Source organism: Panthera uncia, chromosome A2, assembly GCF_023721935.1.
Source record: "Panthera uncia isolate 11264 chromosome A2, Puncia_PCG_1.0, whole genome shotgun sequence".
In the NCBI taxonomy this organism is placed as follows: Eukaryota; Metazoa; Chordata; class Mammalia; order Carnivora; family Felidae; genus Panthera; species Panthera uncia.
In genome coordinates, this window is record NC_064816.1 from 97,583,104 (window position 1) to 97,598,333 (window position 15,230).

The 15,230-nt window shown below is 37.5% G+C and overlaps 1 protein-coding gene across 26 annotated transcripts in view; it reads right to left on the reverse strand.

Annotated features, from left to right (window-relative positions):
- ICA1 (islet cell autoantigen 1) overlaps positions 1-15,230 on the reverse strand; it is a 148,930-nt gene that overhangs the window by 111,637 nt on the left and 22,063 nt on the right. For 20 of the 26 annotated variants that reach the window (XR_007460002.1, XR_007460003.1, XM_049641517.1 and 17 more), the window contains 3 exons: positions 11,962-12,127; positions 8,090-8,162; positions 2,963-3,086 (listed from right to left, as the gene is read on the reverse strand). Coding sequence is in view for 24 of the 26 variants with exons in the window: in XM_049641517.1 (XP_049497474.1) it covers positions 2,963-3,086; positions 8,090-8,162; positions 11,962-12,127 (363 nt within the window). In the remaining 2 variants the exon portion in view is untranslated. The remainder of the gene's footprint in view (positions 1-2,962; positions 3,087-8,089; positions 8,163-11,961; positions 12,128-15,230) is intronic. The other 6 variants (XM_049641540.1, XM_049641516.1, XM_049641532.1 and 3 more) reach the window with 1 other exon arrangement.

Here is a 15,230-nt window from a genome sequence, read left to right on the forward strand (position 1 = left end):
CACTAGCTTCTGCAGTGCCTCACATGTGTAGAGCACGGGAAGATTACAGATGGGCCAATAAACTGTTTAAGAAAAAAACCCTTTATTATTTTCTCCAGTTTTCCTCTTTTCTGTAAAGCATTGTTTTTAAATAGTCAGCACTTCTCTAAAAGTAGTTTGCTCATATCATCCTACCAAAGTGTTGCAGGTGGTTTTCAAAGACATATTATGGTGCCATAAAGTAAGCTTGTCCTTTATCACCATTGGATTAAATTTAATACGACCTTTCATCAAATTGAATGCACAGTTGTAGCAATGACTATCAAATAAGTCAGTAAAACAAATGCTGGTGTGAAAGTTTATAAAACTGGAGACTTCTATTTAAAGAGAGAAAGAGTCCTCAGCTGTCCACCTAAGAATCCTGTTCATTTCTGGACTCCTTCTTCTCTTCCCTTGGACCTTGCCAATTTCCCTAAACTGGCTGAAAAAGAGTCTTATGAATAAAATATTCTTAATTTCTTTGACTGTTGTAAAGTTAGACAGAAACCTTTGAAGAGGTAATGACATGATGATAGATGTTAAGATCTTGAAGGAAAGAAAAAAGCATACAAAATCACTTCCATTTCTTTCTGTAACTTGCTTCGCACAAGATTAGAAAGGTGAAAACCTGTTCATTTGTGGTACCAAGGACTGAGTCTAGACCAAGGAAAAACTCAATAACCAGAAATACCAAGCTTTAGTGGAAGACTGGTACACATTTTCATTGATGAAAACCTACACAAGGGGAATAATTAATAAACTGCCTAAATAAAGGTCTACTCCAAAGACATTTATCATTTAGCAGGAAAATGTGGAAGTGACCCAAGTAATAAAAAGAAGGGCTCAGGTTAAGCGTATTGTGGAATGCCCTGGAACACTATGCTATAGTTGTTTTTTAAAATGTATACATGGAGAACAAAAGGTGTTATGGCTATTTGATCAAAAAATCAATTTGCTAAGTGATCAGCAAGCAGTACTCCAAAAAAACTGTCTGGTGTGACACTGTTTCTATTAAAAATATATCCCAGCATATTTCAAATTACATCCATTCAAGATCTGAAAATTCAACTTTGTCAGAGTTTTATGTCATCCTCTATTTTGTTCATATTTAGGAGGACTGGTGTGGATGTCATGTGCCCGGTCAGCAGCTGAGTGCTGTGAAACCAGGGCCACCTTGCAGGAGGTCACCTTCCAAATTTTAAAGTTGTCCAAGCTGCATTAATTATAGATACAGTGCAGTTTGCTAGTTTATAGTGGTGATACTTTTAAGTACTGTTTGCATTGTTTCTGTTGATTTCTTTTACTGTTTTTGTTTATATCCAAAGGTTAGATTATATAAACTTAAGGTACCACATGTGTGTTCTGGGAGATAATTTGGTACACAACTCTGAAACGGTGTAACTGGATAGCCATGTTATAAAGTAATTATGTGATCAGTAATGGCAACTCTTACAGTGATTGTGTCCAGGGATTTGGCTTTGTTTCCCATAAGCTGATGTACAACTTGGCATACAGGTATGTATAAGAATTTTTCCCACTGAAATTAGTGATATGTTTAACACATGAGAATTTACTCTTTGAAAGATTTATTGAGAACCAATTATCTTGGTAAGGCTGGGGAAAGTATATATGCATAGAAAATACCTATCAAAGCATTACATGTGGGTCATCTGTATTAGGAAATTTTTAATTGCTTTTTAATTTTCTCCTTTGGACTTGACTCTTTTAAATTTTTTCAGTAGTATTTTTACAAGGAAAAACTATTATAAATAAGATTGATTAAAAGGTACAACTGAAAATTATAAACAAACACTTTTCTTGGAAAACAAGTGCAGAACTATTAGACATAGCTTCATTCAACTATGAAAGTTGGCACTGCCCACAAAGTCAGGGTCCAGATGTTATTAGGGAGAACCAACGTGCCCAGGAGTAGGACCACGGGAAACTGACACAGTTGGTCTCTTCCTTCCACCCCACCTTTTCCAGGTTTTCATTGAAACTTGTGTAACAGGCTGATGGCCTGCTCTTGGCCCACAGGGACCGAAAGAAGAAGAAATTAAGAGAAGAAAATTTTGGACAATTGGAGGAAGCAAAATGTTTGTAACCTGAAAATTTTTGGAAACTATCTACATGTCTTATGTAGGTATAATCTCGCCTAATATTAGTAAGTGACATGTTTAGGCTAATTAGTGACTGGAGGAAGAGGAATGGAGAAGGAGTGTCACTTTCCTCAGGCACTAAATGCAACTGTATGCAGGGGCTCCTGCTTATTCTACACCAACCATAAAATGAGTCATGAGAGTGTTAAAAAAAATGTCACTTCTCTGCCACAATTTCCTCTCTACCAGAGCTTCTCAAACTTAAATGTGCTGAATCAAAATCAACTGGGAAGATCTTGTTAAAATGCAGATTTGGGTTCAGCAGTTGTGAGATGGGGCCTAAATTCTGCATTTCTAACAAGCTTCTAGGGGATACTGCTGATGTTGCTGGTCCAGGGTCTGAGCAGAATGGGTCCGGGAATCATGACCACCACCTCTCCAAAGTTAATTGGCCTACAGAGAGCAGACAGGGAACACTTCCACCTGGTCTCATTAGGCTCCTGCTTTAATCAGAGGCTAGAAGGGGATCAGCCTGACTGCTATGGGCAATGCTGAAGGTCAAACATAAGCCTAGGCAGCACTCAGAGTGATTGCCAAATGAAACGCTCCCTACAGACCAGAAGAAATATGAAAAAAAAAGAAAAACTTAAAAATTAATAGGAAGGGAAAAAAATCATACATGTTATCTTAATCAGAGAGTTAAATACAGACTAATAACTGAGAACAGAGTAGCTCCTCAGTCTCAGGGGAGAGACTTCTAAAGAACAGGAGAGTCCCCTCCATGGCTGGGTAGACGCCAGATTCTCTGCTGACCCCCCAGTGGAACCCCAGTGAAGGCCACACACCTTTGCTGGGAAGAAAAGCAGAGGGCCTTTCCCGTTGCTTGCATCATCTTTCCTGCTCTGGTTTTGTCTTGGAAGCCTTGGGATCGGAGAAATTTTCCCAGTTCGTTTTCTTCTTGAGACAAGACTGATGAAGAAAAGACCAAAAGGAGCCATGAACAATGAGCATTTTTATTACAGAGAGGAGAGACCCACCACAAGTTCCTCTCTCTTTTAGAGGGAAAGACGGGATGAAATTAAATCCACGTGGCAAGCTACAAGGTAAGCCCTCCCCCCACCACCATTTAACTTTCATGCTGTCCCTCCATTTGCAAAAGGAGAGATCAAATTCACTTGAGTACATCTGTCAGTGGGTTTGGTGCCCTGTAATCAGAACCAGAAAATGACCTCTGCACTGAAAAGCGAGCCGATAATGTGCCGCTTCGAGCTGAAATAAAGAAAGTTGGGTTTGTCAAGTATGACTGTGGGAATCTTTTGTGGCTGCCTATAATATAGGGCCGGTTTCCTCTGCTTATTCTCTCTCACTGGCTTTTTGATCTCTGCTTTCTGAGGTACATTCTACTTGATTGCAAAGCAATTCCATACCTTATTCATGACATGAGTTTTTGGTTGGAAGTGGGAGTGGGGATCAAGGGTGGGCAGGTAATCGGGTTGAAGTCTCAGTGGGGTTTTTAAATGCAGAGCTGGAACCATGAATTGGTCATGTCTAATCTTGGCCTCATTTTTAAAGACAAGCTCAGATGACACTGCTGGTGAGACAGTTATTGGTACAGCTTTCTGCAGATTCATTTGACAGTAAACATAACATGTCACAGAATTCTATGTATCTTTTGACATTGCACTTCTACTGTTAGCACTTTCCAAGGATTTAGTGAAATGGGCACAAAGCTGCAGACAGAAAAGTAACCAAAACATCAATATTTATAGCAGCAAAACACTTTCTTTCTCTACCCTGGGGACTGATTTATAAACTAGTGTGTATCCAAACAATGGAATAGTGGGCTGTTACACAGCCACTGGTCCCAAATCCACATTTACCAACAGCTGAGCAAAGAATGACACTGAGCTTCCTAAATGTTTTCTTTTCAAAATATAGCCCTTCTATGGACTGACTTTGACCACTACTCTGATTTCACATTTACTTATTTATGCATTTACACATCATGTGTCTCTAAAAATGTTTTTTGAATGCTACTAGGATTCTTGTCTATTTTCATAAACAATCCAGAATTCCTTCAGAATGCACCCCATTCCTGACACAACCACTCCAATGAGAGCATTAGCCAGGAAACACAAATCCAAAGGTGAAGGTTACACTTGTTACTGCTTCCTTATTAATCTGTGACTGTAGTTCACATGAAACTTTCCAGAGGAAGACGTTTCTGGAATCCATTCTTCCTGAGAAATAAATGACTATCCTCCTTCCTCTCTGCCCCTCAAGAATCACACTGAGTCAAAGTCTGCTCAAAGACTACTTCCCTATGAAGTAGTTGATCCCTGTTTCTCTGTGACAGCAGCGCCCTCTTGGCTTCTGGTATTAGGTTGTTGGGGTCCGGGGTGTGTCTTCTATATCTTGACACTCTAACCTTCTCAGGACAGGGACCTCATCCAACTATGGACTCCCCAGGGTGAGCATAACATCTTATACAGGGTACTATTAAGTGCTCGTAAAATTAAATTAACTATAATTTTTGCCTTATTATCCTCACATACTTTATTTCACTTTATTTTTCCTCACCACTTCCTATCCCACTTTATTTCATTTTAAATGCTTAGCCATGATTCTATGTAGCTTAAAAAAAACCTATAATTATAAGAAGTTTTGTTGTTTTATATTACCTTCTATTCCTTCTCTCTACTTACTGATATGGGACTCGATTCCACAACGAATATGTCCCTACGGAGAGCAACTTCACATTTTTGTTCATAATAGCACGAGGCTACTGTCACCTTTTTTTTTTTTTTTTTTTTTTTTACCTTGAAGTCTCAAGTCACATATAAATGAACATATTTAGCTTAAGGCTAGGAAGAAACCATTCATGGCACCTACACAATTACACAGTTGGTGAAATGTACTCTTTCCTGAATAAACCTCAGCAGGTTGAAGCATTTGAAAAATTACTTTTTGTTATTTTATGCACTTGAGGACTAAATCTAGGGTGGGAAATGGTTTCAAGAGCTGGACTCTAATTAATTGGCAGTGTTGTTCAGAGGGAGGCAGAAAACGTTTGAGCCTCATCAGACTCCAGCTTGGATTACTTAGTGATGACTATTATTTTCCAAGAAGGGATGCCCATTTCTTAATTTTAATTTTAAAATTCAAATACTGAAATTAATTTAGGGAGCTTTAAAATTCAGGTGCAACACAGGTATCAGATAACTCGCCAGTTTCCACTTACAAGGTTTAACTTAACCAGGACTTAAGAATTCAGACACACACAAAAAAACCCTATTAATATTTAATTGCTGATTAGATTTTCAGATGTTTCCTAAAAAGGGAACTAAAACCAATTAGATTGGCAGCATTAATTCACTCAGCACAGATTTATGGATGATCTAATACATACTAGGCACTGTTCTTGCCACTGGGAATAGAGAGACAGACAAGACACACAAGGTCCCTGCTCTTATGGAGCTTTTGTTCATGTGGCAGGAGACAGAAAATAAAAAAAAACGTACTCACAAATACAAAACCCAAAAAGAAAAATACCAGATAGAGCAGTAAGAAGAGGGGAGTAAGAGAAGCTGCTTTGGGCTGGGTGATCAGGAAAAGCCTCTCTGAGCAGGTGACCACTAAGCTGGGCTCTGAATGGCAAGAAGGGGGCCACTCTTTTTTTTTTTTTTTTTAAATCCAAGTTAGTTAACATATAGTGTAATTATGGTTTCAGGAGTAGAATTTAATGATTCATCACCTACATATTATACCCAGTGCTCATCCCAACAAGTGCCCTCCTTAGTACCCATTACCCATTTAGCCCATCCCCCCACCCAACACCCAAGAAGGAGCCACTCTTAAGATAATTAGGGCAGGAACATTCCAGACATAGGAAATAGTGAGAGTAAAAGGCCTCAGGTAGCATGGTGGCTAAAGAGGTGAGCTGGGCCAGATCATGTAGGAATTCATAGACTATGGTATGGAAGTCTGGATCTTGATTCAATGTACATTTTTAAAGCTTTTTATCTTGCAATAATTTTAGGCTTAGACTGTAAATAGAACAGAGTTCCTGTATACCCTTTTCAGCTTCTCCTAACATTAGTATCTTACATAATCATGGTATAATTTTCAAAACTAGGAAATTAACATTGGTAGAGTACTATCAACTAAACCACAACTTTATTTGAATTTTACTAGTTTTCCCATGAATGTCCTTTTTCTTCTAGGATCTAATCCAGGATCCGACCTTGAACTGAGTTATCGAGATTCCTTAGTCTCCTTCAATCTGTGACAGTTCCTCAGCCTTTCTTGTCTTTCATGACCTTCATGCCCTTTAAGAGTACTGGTTAGATATTTTGTAGAATGTCTCTCAACGTGGATTTGTCTTATTTCTCACAATTAGACTGGGGTTACAGATTTTGGGGAAGGAAACCACACAGGTGGAGTGGCCTTCTTAGTGCATGATACCAGGGCTACATGATACTAACAACACATTGTCACTACTGGTATCAATCTGGATCACTTGATTCAGGTGTCTACTGGGTTTCTCCACTGTAAAATTATGATTTCTTTCTTTTGTAATTATTAAAAATCTTGGAAGGAAATACATGACACTGTGAAAATATCCAGTTTCTCCTCAAACTTTCGCCCATTAATTGTGCCACCTTTCAGTGAACCTTGCCTGCCACAATTCTTACTGTGGTATTTGCCTAATGATGATTTTGTGGTTCCCTCATTCCTTCTGTATTTATTAACTGAAATTATTTTATAAGGAAGAGCTGTTTCTTCTTCCCTGTTTGTCTATTTCCACACTGACTTAATGGATATTTACTTTACTTTACTTTATTGGTTATAATCCAGAACTACTGTTATTTATTTTGTTACTCAAATTGTCCCAGCTTAGACCATTGGGAGCTCTTTGACTGTGGCATAGACAATGGGCTGGAGAGGGCAAGGAGATCATTTAGGAAGCTGAAGCAAATCAAGTAGGACAGTGATAGATGGTGGTGGCATGAACTAAGATAGCGAGAGGATGGAGAGAGGAAGGAGACTGAATGCTATTCAGGCAACAAAATGAACCAGCATTTAAGACTAACTGGATGTGGGATAGAGAAATGGTGGGGGATGTATGTCCTGTGTCTTGATTTACTCAGAACTCAAGACTATGAAGCTATAGCCCAGAAGTCTTAACTTAGTAAACAGTAACATAGAAAATTTATCAAATTCTGCCTCTAAGTCCTAGGATTTTGTACTTTCCCCCAAAGAGTCTTAATTAAAGACTAATGAAGGAAAATCATCAATTGTTACTTTGTGATTATTGGAAAGAGGTCTAGCAGCAGTCAGAAATAGAAAAGCTTCCCATGTTCTAGTCTCAGAAATATAGAAATTAGACTATTAAATCATCTACGAATGGACATTTTAAAACATATTAACACATAACTTGATATTTAGCATTTCAGAGATAACTCTGTGAGTAATAACTTTAAGGCAGAATCCTATTTCCCAATAATCCAATATCCAACATAAAAAATGCTAATGAAGAAGCACTATTGTCAAAATATAGTCAAGGAATTACCTATATGTGCTTTCTCTCTCCATTTTAAGAGGAACAAACCTGGATATGAGAGAGCCAGGGCAATCAAATATAAACACCACCAATTTTTTTTAAAACCCAAACATAAAACTGAGAAAACGTTTTTATAATTAGGAAAATAAATGATATGTACTTACCCATGGGAGACCCAATATAAAGTTCTTGTTCTAGTTATTTACATTGAATGATACACAACCTATGTAAAGAATTTCTGATAAAATTATTAGAGACCCTCCTTCCCACCAATTAAAGACCAAAGACAGCACTCCTCAATAGTAATTTCCTTGTCTTACTTCCTAAACATATGAAATGATGTATTAAGGCAAAATATCCTATTTCTCACTGTTTATCTGATCAATATGTATACTTAGGGCATACTTACAACATATTCTCTTCTGATAGAGTACAATTGCTTTAGACAAGTCCAAACAGGTTCTCTGAATCGAGTGAAACAGCTATAATAAAAACAGAAACAAAATGTTAAAAAAACAAACAGACAGCAGTGAAATAAAAATTATTATACTGAACATAACTATAGTGTTTGATTTGCTCACTAAACATAAGATCGCAAGCCTAAGTATGCTTGGTGTTATGTGGTATACTATGCAGGAACTTAAAGACCAGAGTCTTTAAAAATATGCTCACATTATTCTATATTTATTGGAATCCATCAACTTTGTGATCTTAATTAAGATCTCCAGAACAATAATTTCCTCCAGACTACTGAAATAATAGCTGAAAAACAGAAATCCTAAACGAAGGCACCAATTAGAGGACTCGGTAAACCAGAGACCCGATATTCATTCATAAGTTAATTTATTTCTTCTCCCACTTGATGTCTTTTTTTCAAATGTGGATCCCTCAATTAAGCATCATATTTAAAACACAACATTAGCTTATTTTGTGATCCTAATGCATTTTATGGTATGCTTAAACAACTCTATAAAAAGCCAACAAAAATCAACCAGCTGAATATTTAATTTAGAAGACATCTGGTAAAACGGAGTTTAGCTAGTAGCCCTGATCATTCATTTTCCCAATGATTTCATAAGATATACAGATAATTTGAAATCTAATGTAATGCCAAGGCCATATCAGAGGAAATTAATGGAAAAGCAGGTGGGTGATATTGAGAAGAATCTAACTAGATTTTAACTAACAGGGGTCCTGGTCTTTGCTTCAGAAACCCAAACAAGCTCAAGAGAAAATCAAACAGATACTTCAAACTGTCTCTACCCTCTGTCTACCAACTCAGAGACCAGGGCTGGTATCAGTTGGAAAACCTAGCAAATATTCTGTCTCTGAAGAGCCACCTAAATGAGCCAGAGCAAAACTTTTCCCCCTCTCTTTGATCTTATTGGCCATGGTGATGTAATAGTTATGTGTTGGTATTATGAAGTACTTCACTGTTTGAGTTAAAACAGAGGATGTGTGTCATAATAAACATGACCAATTATCTAATAAAAAGAGATGCATGTATATATACTTAAAAGATTAAAAACCATTCCTGAAATGCTTAATATGATAAAACCTGGTCATGAAGAATATAAATTTTGCTATATCTTATTTCATTACACTGTATCCTCTATTTAGAAAACAGCGAGAGGGAAAAGAAAATCCTTTACCATAAAAGAAAACAGAGAATCAGCAGTCTGAATCTCTTCTTTAACAAATGCTCAATATCAGGATTCTGGGTCACAAACCACCAACACATAAGTAATTCCTGAATATAGGAGCAAGAAGTTCAAAAAGTATGTTCTGATGTCACTGTTCATTTTTTTAAAAAACTGAGGTGTAAATTAAATGCAACTGGGGCACCTGGATGGCTCAGTCAGTTGAGTGTTTGACTCGATTTTGGCTCAGGTCACAGACCTCACGGTTCATGAGATGGGGCCCCACGTCAGGCTCTGTGCTGACAGCACGGAGCCTGCTTGGAGTTCTCTTTCTCCCTGTCTCTCTGCCCCTTCCCCACTCATGCCCTCGCTTGCTCACTTCTTCCAAAATAAATAAACTTAAAAAAAATAAGTCCAATAAAATGCGCACCTCTAGAATGTCCAGTTCTGCAGGCCTACAACTGCCTACACTCTTCTCACCACATCCAAACTAAGAAACCAAAGACCATCTACTATGTTGTGGCACTCACTAAAAGACCTGCCATCACAGGTTACTTTTGTCCATTCTTAAGAGCTGTTTTTGAGAAAATATTTTATTAACAACTAATTCTTGACACATATTTAAACTTAGTGCAACATTTCTATCTATATTAACTTCCCAACAGATTATAGTAGAATCTGACCATTATTATAACTTGGCAATAAACTTTTCTTATGCTGGCAGAATAAAAGTTCTTGTTTCATAAACTAGCATTCTGTGGATAACTTAGGGTAAGAACACATCAAAATGGTTTCCACATCATTTACATATGTTTTATTGATGGAATCCATGCTCTCTACAAACATCAATACTAGTTTGAACATTTTTGCAACAAACACCTCTATTGTGTAACATTATTAGTCTCAGCTAAGTACTGTGGATGTTATGTGCCTCGGACAGCAGCTATTTTGATTAAAGTACAGTTGGTTCAGCAAAAATGCTGCCAGGGGCGAATAAGCATAAAAATAAAATTACCATATTGCGTTTAATGAACTAATAATTACATATTGAATTCCTTTTTGAATAATACTTGTACTTACTGGGTTGTTAAAAAGAAAAAAAAAATAAAGGTACAAGACGTGAAAAGCATATGCAATTTATAATCATTTCAATTATATGCAGAATACTAAAATCAGAACAGATGCCTCCTGGTTCCACTTTTCTCCACTGTTAGCAATCTCCATTAGAACATTCCCATCAAACCTAGCTTCAATTTGAACAATTCCACAGACAGGGGAAAGGGCTGGGAACTGATATTTATTGTATTAACACGCACACTGATTCAGTTAGTATTTACTGAATGTGTATAGTGTGTCTGGCTGAGGATACTATGGTGAATAAGGCTGACATGGAATTTGATCTGTTAGTGGAAGTAAGACAGACAAATGCATAAACATTTGGGATATTTTCATGAAAGATACATACTATGAACAGGGTCCCTGGGTCTGGTTCTCCCCTCAGAGGCACAGAATGAATTATCCTTCTCCCACATGACAGACCTTTCTATACAATCAAGAACTAATATAGGTCCCCTTAAGCCTCTCTGTTCCAGTATAACCTTTTGAAATCCTGGGCTTTTTACTCTAGTCCTGTTAAATGCGCAGTTCATTAATTTTAGCTTATATGCTTGTTTGTTTGTTTGTTTGTTGAGAGAGGGGGTGGGGGAGAGGGGCAAAGGGAAAGGAGGAGAGAGGGAGAAAGAGGATCTCAAGCAGAGCTTAAGCTCCCACTGTGTGTGGAGCCCAAAGCAGGGGTCGATCCCATGACCCTGGGATCATGACCCGAGCAGAAATCAAGAGTTGGATGTTCAACGAATTGAGACTCCAGGCACTCCCTAGCTTTGATGTTAAATTTAGAGATCATTTTGAATTCTTATCAGGTCATGTAATGTTCCTCACAGAAGTGATAAGTATGCTTTTTAAATTTTAATCTAAACCATTGGCAGAATGTCTAGCAAGACAGGGAGTTAGTGGGCCTTCTACTAGTTATATTAGTATTTGGGAATCAACCAGATAGGAATTCAACTTACTGTATTTTTAACTAATCTAACTAAATATCTGCTTAGTTAATTCATTCAAGAATTTTATTGGACTCTACTAGGATCTTGTGCTATCATCTTTTCCCTTTTTTAGAATGTAAGTATTTGCCTGACCCTAGTGTAATACCATGTGCAGTGGGTTTCTGATTCCATTAACTTTTTTCAACAAGCATTTATTGAGAATTTACCACTTGCCATGCAATCCAGCCACAAACTTGAAAAACAAATTAACTGAAGCATACTAGTGGTTACACAAGAATTTGTAGGTTTTTAAAAAATATGCTGGGATTAGGGCACCTGGGTGGCTCAGTTGGGTGAGCACCCGATTCTTGATTTTAGCTCAGGTCACGATTCCAGGGTCGTGGGATCGAGTCCTACATTGGGCTCCATGCTGAGTGTGGAGCCTACAGCCTACTTAAGATTCTTTCTCTTTCTCTCAAATAAAAAACTATATATATATTCTGGAATTGAATTTACCTCATCCTAGATTTTCCTCAAGAACTAGTTTGCAATATGTTTTCAGATACAAAGCTCACCTAGGCTTGCCCAGGCGACCAGCTCACCTCTAGCTTGGCATCCAGGTCTGCATCAGAGGCAACAACATGCTCATCTTCTTTCTTCCCTGTGGCTTTAATAAAGGCTTGCTTCGTTTCCCAATACTTCTGCTGCATCTTATTTACTACAGACTTATCTTGAGTATATCGATCCTGTAAGTCCCAGGGATAACTGCTAAAAAAACATTTAAAGAGGTATCTTATTCACGACTTTCATAAATATTAAGCTATTTTAGTGTGAACAAATCTATCTAACCATTATATAATAACATTAACAAACATATAGATACTTTCTTATGTGGTTATTACACCAAAAAAGTCAACCAACTCTTACTGTGAAACCTTAAAAGTTAGTGAGGAAATCAAGTGGCTTTTGCAGGAAATTGAGAAGCTAAACCTTGAAGAGTTTAGCTACCAGCAGGTTGGACATACTCCTTTTCCAAGTGGAGAAAGTGAGGCCAAACTAGGCAGGGTGCCTGGTTCAAGCAGCCCAGGGAGTTATAGAGATAAGGCCAGACACCAATGTTCTCTCCACTCTAGCATTAGAGCTGACAGTGAAGTGATGGCAGAAAAGTAGAGATAAGGGGTTGAAAAATAGCACATTTAAAATGTGTCCTAGAGGTACCTAAAACAGTCAAACTCATAGAATCAGAAAGGAAAACGGTGGTTACCAAGAGGCTGGATGGGGTGAGAGGGAAATAGGAAACAATTACTGAAGGGGTGCAAGGTTTCAATTATGCAAGATGAGTAAATTCTAGATGTCTTGCTCTACAATACTGTACCTATACTTAACTGTATTGTACACTTAAAAAGTTGTTAAAAGGGCACATCTCATGTTAAGTAGTCTTAACCACAGTGAAATGAAATTAAAAAAATAAAAAACAATTAAAAAAATCTTTACCGATTTCTGATACTAAAAATTTAAATTTTTTTAAATGTTTACTTATCTTTGAGAAAGACAGAGAGAGAAAGAGAGAGAGAAAGAGAGCAGAGAAGGGGCAGAGAGAGTGAAAGAGACACAGAATCTGAATCAGGCTCTGAGCTGTGAGCACAAAGCCCAACGTGGGGCTCAAACTCATGAGCCGTGAGATCATGACCTGAGCCGAAGTGGGATGCTTAACTGACTGAGCCAACCAGGTGCCCCTGATATTAAAACTTTAAATTCTTAAACATAAATGTTTAAAATACAGATAGGAAAAAAAAAACATTCTTTCAGGAAGGACACAGTATATGTAAAAAAGAAATTAGAAAAAGAATTGAGATGAAATCAAATTCTGTAAAAGACCAGAGCACCTCAAATATTGACAGAAATGTTGCCATAGTGTTCTATATCTCCCCATGTTGTCTACACCCTCCTCCTGTCTAGAGTTCCTAGTGCACAGGTCCACACAGGATCCCTTGTTTCTCCTCTCTGCAGACATGTACCTTTTTCCACTGCATGCTATCACTACTCCAAAGGTGCCAGACCTGAGTCCTAAAGCATAAGTTGCTTTACATTACTACATAAAAATACCTATACCTTGAAACTTGGTGATTTCTACTCTCCTTCCAGATGGCATTTACAATTTTCCACACACAAATTTATTCTTAAAAAGTCAAAAGGGGTTTCAGATAACTTCTTTACAAAGGTTATCATTAGAGGAGTAGGATTTGGGGGACCTTCATGGTTTCTGCCTTATTTAAAAGTTTCTTTTTATATGTATAGACTTGTTGAACCACTATGCTCTACACCTGAAACTAATTAACACTGTGTATCAACTATACTTGAATTAAAAATTGTTTTACTATGAGCTCACATCAGAGAAAACAAGTGGAAAAGTATATAACTTTTATCTAAAAGAGAAAATCTATCTCTATAAATATGTGCTTTAAAAGATTGGAAGGGGGTACCGGGTGGCTCAGTCAGTTAAGCATCTGACTTTCGTTCAGGTAATGATCTCACAGTCTGTGACTTCGAGCCCCGTGTCAGGCTCTGTGCTGACAGCTCACAGCCTGGAGCCTGCTTCAGATTCGGTGTCTACCTCTCTCTCTGCCCCTCCCTGGCTCGCACTCTGTCTCTTTCTCGCTCTCAAAACTAAACATTAAAAAAAAAAAAAAAAAACATTAAAAGACTGGAAGAATATACCCTCCAAAACTATTTGGGGAAACAGAATTTTTAGGAGTGGGGAATAGGGTGGACTTCTTTGTATTGTACCTTTTACTTACTTACTTACTTATGTACTTATTTATTTATTGTGAAAGGTCATGGATTAAAAAAATTTCCATTTTGAAAAAAAGACAAAGACAAAGGGACTTCAGAGATCTAATGAACACCCCTCACCTCTGTCATTTAACAAATGAGGTATCTTAGGTTTCAAAAGCTTACGAATTCTGCCCAAAGTCACACAGGATTAAAATCCAGGCCAGGGCTCATTTCAATGTTTTCTGCAGCCACTTCAGCAGCAAGCAATGAAGTGGCAGAGTTAGAGGGAAAAAGACTTTGGGGAAGTGCCCACTTCTTAGGGCTCTCCTGTCTCTCTCAGGTGCATGACTACCTACTTCCCTAGTCTGCTGCCAGGATATGACAGCCAGTATGAGGGTCACAGGATGGAGCCACCCCTTTGTCTTAACGAAGCAAGATGGAACAATTAAGAAAACAGTCTGACAACTCTTGGTTACAAAGCTGGCAAATGGTGATACTCAGGGAAACTAAATCCCTTAGCCATTTATGAATTATCCTTTAAAACTTGTTACATTTTAAGACATGCAAAAATTCTTTTAAGGTTTGACATTTGATACTACAGAGGCCTTGGGCCTGATTACTTCTTTACTGAGACAGGAAGGATTAAAAAGTATATTCCTAAAAAATAATAATAAAATTAAAAAATTAAAAGTATATTTATAATTAATTGTACATTTGAAACATGAAAATACACATCACAATTTTTCATGCTACAAATTCAAGAGATGAAACATGACAAAGATCTACCTGCCTGGTCAGTCATGAGTTCAAAATGGTTCAGAAACACTGCTTGTAGCAGATCTGGAATTTCTAAGACGTTTAATATGCTGCTGAGATGTGTTATAGGCATGTAAATGACAGTGCTAACATTGCCATGATTACCACATTTGACTCAGCATCATCATTTTCTAACCATATTTACCTCCTAAGTGTTCATGAAGGTTGAAGTCATGACTATAAATTAATGAGTCTGGGTTCGTGTTCACTCATTATTTTATAGCTGCCCTATATCAAGTTTCCTGATAACGCTAATAACCTATAAATAAAATAGTGCTAA